Raw genomic sequence first — 3,540 nt, 5'->3', positions numbered from 1 at the left:
AGAGACAGCTCTGCTGGTGAGCAGCTCCTCTGCACAGCCCAGCAGGGCTGAGGGCACTGCCAGGCCAGCTCAGGGACACCAGCAGGGCACAGACAGAGCTTCCAGGGGCTCAGCACTGGCAGGATGGCTGAGAGCTCCCTGCAGGAGGAATCTTGGCAGGGCTGTACATGGTGAGTCTGGGGCTGCAGGGCAGTGCAGGGGCAGCTCCTGGAGGCATCTCCTAAAGCTGACCCAGCCCCAGCTGATGGGATGGGGGAGCAGGGGGTTGTTTTGGGCAGGGACTCTGCTGCCTACCAGGGGCAGCTCTCAGCCGGCCCGGGGAGCTGCTCCCAGGGCTGGGGCACAAGGGCTGTGGGCAAGGAGCAACTCCTGGGAGGGCAGGGAAGGGCTCTTCACCTGTTTAGAGTAGGATGCAGGTTGTGAGGGCTGCTCAGAGCTCCAGGTCATTACAGAACATTTCTCAGAGGAGTTTTAAGAAAGCACAGCAAGTCATGGGATACCTGAAAGGGAAGGATCCTGTTCTTTCCATCTTCAAATATGTGTTTTCTGGGTGGGAATTTGGTCCTAAAAATTAATATCACAGTTCAGGAGGAGGCACTGAAACTCCAAATCTATTCCTCTTAGAGAATAGACCAGGCAGTATCAGAAATCTCCACACCTGTGCCTTACATGTAGCTCTGGGTACCTTTTCCAGCCTCCTCAGGGTTGCTCTGACGTTGCCATCAGAGCCTGCACAGCCAGAGATTCCCCTGGGCAATGCTGCATTGCTGGGCTGGAACAGAGAACATTTAACAAAGCTGCCCTTTTAAACAGTGCTGCCCTGCATTCATCAGACTGTAGGTATTTGGGTTTATTATAAATTAATTTGCATGTGAAGTTATGTTCAGGTTAGCACGAGGGAAAGCACAGGGCAGATGGGAACAGACAGAGGGACATTGCAGCTCTCCTGGCTCTGCACTGAGCTACAGAGAGCTGAGCTGTTTGTCCTCTCCTGTTTAAAGTCTCATTACAATTTGCATCATAAAAATGAGGATTTGTACTCCTAAGAAGAACAGGTACCAAATGTAACCATAGAAAATAATAAACACAGACAATGTTATTTTAAGGACATGCTAAGCCTTTCCACTGAAGCAGGCACTGTTCCATGTTTTGAGAGTGGAGACTGAACTTTTCCATTAAAGGTGGATGATGCCTGACATCCCTTGGGAGTGTTTGATGCTGTGGCAGAGCAGCTCCATGTCCCCATTGGAGAAGGGGAAAACGGAAGCCTTAGCAGCACATGGGCAGAGCTCCTGCTCCTCACAGCAACCTCAGCCAGCACAAACAAGGGAAAGGAAAAGTCTTTCAGTTTGGAGGATTTCTATGAGAAATAAAGTGGCTTTGCTTAGAGGAGTCTGTCCTAACTTCTCCCTGTCCTTTCATGTTTCTGAACAGTGTTCCTCTGCTGGGAAGCAGCAAATGTCCAACAGCAGCTCCATGGCCCAGTTCCTCCTCCTGGCATTGGCAGACAGGCGGGAGCTGCAGCTCCTGCACTTCTGGCTCTTCCTGGCCATCTCCCTGGCTGCCCTCCTGGCCAACGGCCTCATCCTCAGTGCCGTAGCCTGTGACCACCACCTGCACACCCCCATGGGCTTCTTCCTGCTCAACCTCTCCCTCACAGACCTGGGCTGCATCTGCACCACTGTCCCCAAAGCCATGCACAATTCCCTCCAGAACACCACAACCATCTCCTACATGGGATGTGCTGCCCAGGTCTTTCTGTTGTTCTTCTTCATTGGAACAGAGTTTTATCTCCTCACCATCATGTGCTACGACCGCTACGTTGCCATCTGCAAACCCCTGCACTACGGGACCCTCCTGGGCAGCAGAGCTTGTGCCCACATGGCAGCAGCTGCCTGGGCCACTGGCTTTCTCAATGCTCTGCTGCACACAGCCAATACATTTTCCCTGCCCCTGTGCCAGGGCAATGCCCTGGGCCAGTTCTTCTGTGAAATCCCACACATCCTCAAGCTCTCCTGCTCACACTCAGGATACCTCAGGGAAATTGGGCTTGTTGGGGTTACTGCCAGTTTATCACTTGGTTGTTTTGTTTTCATTGTTTTCTCCTATGTGCAGATCTTCAGGGCTGTGCTGAGGATCCCCTCTCAGCAGGGACGGCACAAAGCCTTTTCCACCTGCCTCCCTCACCTGAGCGTGCTCTCCCTGTTCCTCAGCACTGGCACATTTGCCCACCTGAAGCCCCCCTCCATCTCCTCCCCATCCCTCGATCTGGCACTATCAGTTCTGTACTCAGTTGTGCCTCCAGCACTGAACCCCTTCATCTACAGCCTGAGGAATCAGGAGCTGAAGGATGCCCTGAGGAAAATGATGACTGGATGCTTTTCAGGAGCAATAAAGTGCCTGTTTTCTGGTGTGTAGCATTCAGAATGGGACTCCTTCATGGCCCAGCCTTCCTGCTCAGGTTTTTCATGGAGGTCATTGGGTTCTTCTTGCAATAATTTTCTGGGCAATGAAATATTATTATGCATCTGCCTTCTAATTTAGTGTCGACACATTCAATTTGACCCAGAGATGGATAAATGATGTATTGTGCCCTCTGAGTATTTAAACAAAATAAAGGACCCTGCTGTACCTTCTTTGTCCAAGACCCTTCTTCTCAGATGTTCCTAAAGGACAGCACACTGCAGGACAGGGTGTCTTTGCAAACGGGAAGGGGACAATAATCCCAGCCCAGCAGCACTGCCAGGGAGCAGCAGTGCTTGGTCTTCCCAGAGCTGCTCCCTTGCCACTTCCACACTGTCCTCCTGAGCCCCTTTCTCGCTGTAAGGCCTGAGTGCTCTCTGAGCACAGTCCTGGGGGGTGGAAGCCCTTGGAGCACAGGCAGGGACAGGCCCTGGGAACTTGTGAAGCAGAGCTGGGCTCCCTTCCAGCATCTCCAGGATGCTGTGGGATCTTCTGAGGCCACTGCATGGACTGGGTCACTTCTTCTGTCACCTTGCTCCAGGGCTGCAACTCTCCTGCAGTGTCCCCAGGACACTCCTGCTCTCTGCTTTCCAGGTTCCATTTTCAGATCCACTCTTCCCCTCCTGTTCCCAGGGACATCCTGGGAGTGCTTCAGAGCTGCCATCCTGGGGCAGCTCCTGCCCAGCGTGGGCAGGCACAAGGTCTCTCCAGCTGCTCCTCTCCCCTCCCCAGTGCCACTGTTTTCTGCAGCCTCCTCCTCCTTGCCCAGCACAGCCCTCCTGGCACAGTTGGACACAGCCCTTGTTCTACCCCCTCCTCAGGCACCTGCCCAACCCCCTCAGCTCCAGCCTGATGGCCACAAACCTTCAGGGCAGGGAGGCACCAGGGAAAATGCTGAGCAAACCTTTCAGCTGCACTCAAATCCAATTGGAGGGGTTGGCCTCAAGGAAGAAATCCCTTCTCATTCTCCAGAACCACCAGGACAACCTGTGTTGTGTCCTGGGCACTCCTCTGGAAGTGTGGGCTATGGAAAAGGGTTTGGTGTCAGGGCTATTGGGAAGGCTGGGCAGTGTCACT

At 53.4% G+C, this 3,540-nt stretch overlaps 1 protein-coding gene across 1 annotated transcript; it reads left to right on the top strand.

The window, feature by feature from the left end:
- The first annotated feature begins 1,458 nt into the window (after positions 1 to 1,458).
- On the top strand, positions 1,459 to 2,565 carry LOC116781333 (olfactory receptor 14J1-like). Its single transcript, XM_032677026.1, has one exon. It carries the CDS (start codon positions 1,459 to 1,461, stop codon positions 2,416 to 2,418), a length of 960 nt encoding a protein of 319 aa, XP_032532917.1. The 3' UTR covers positions 2,419 to 2,565.
- Positions 2,566 to 3,540: the final 975 nt, after the last annotated feature.

The sequence above is a fragment of the Chiroxiphia lanceolata genome, assembly GCF_009829145.1.
Source record: "Chiroxiphia lanceolata isolate bChiLan1 chromosome W unlocalized genomic scaffold, bChiLan1.pri scaffold_40_arrow_ctg1, whole genome shotgun sequence".
Classification (NCBI taxonomy): domain Eukaryota; kingdom Metazoa; phylum Chordata; class Aves; order Passeriformes; family Pipridae; genus Chiroxiphia; species Chiroxiphia lanceolata.
This window is presented reverse-complemented; position numbering and strand designations above follow the sequence as displayed.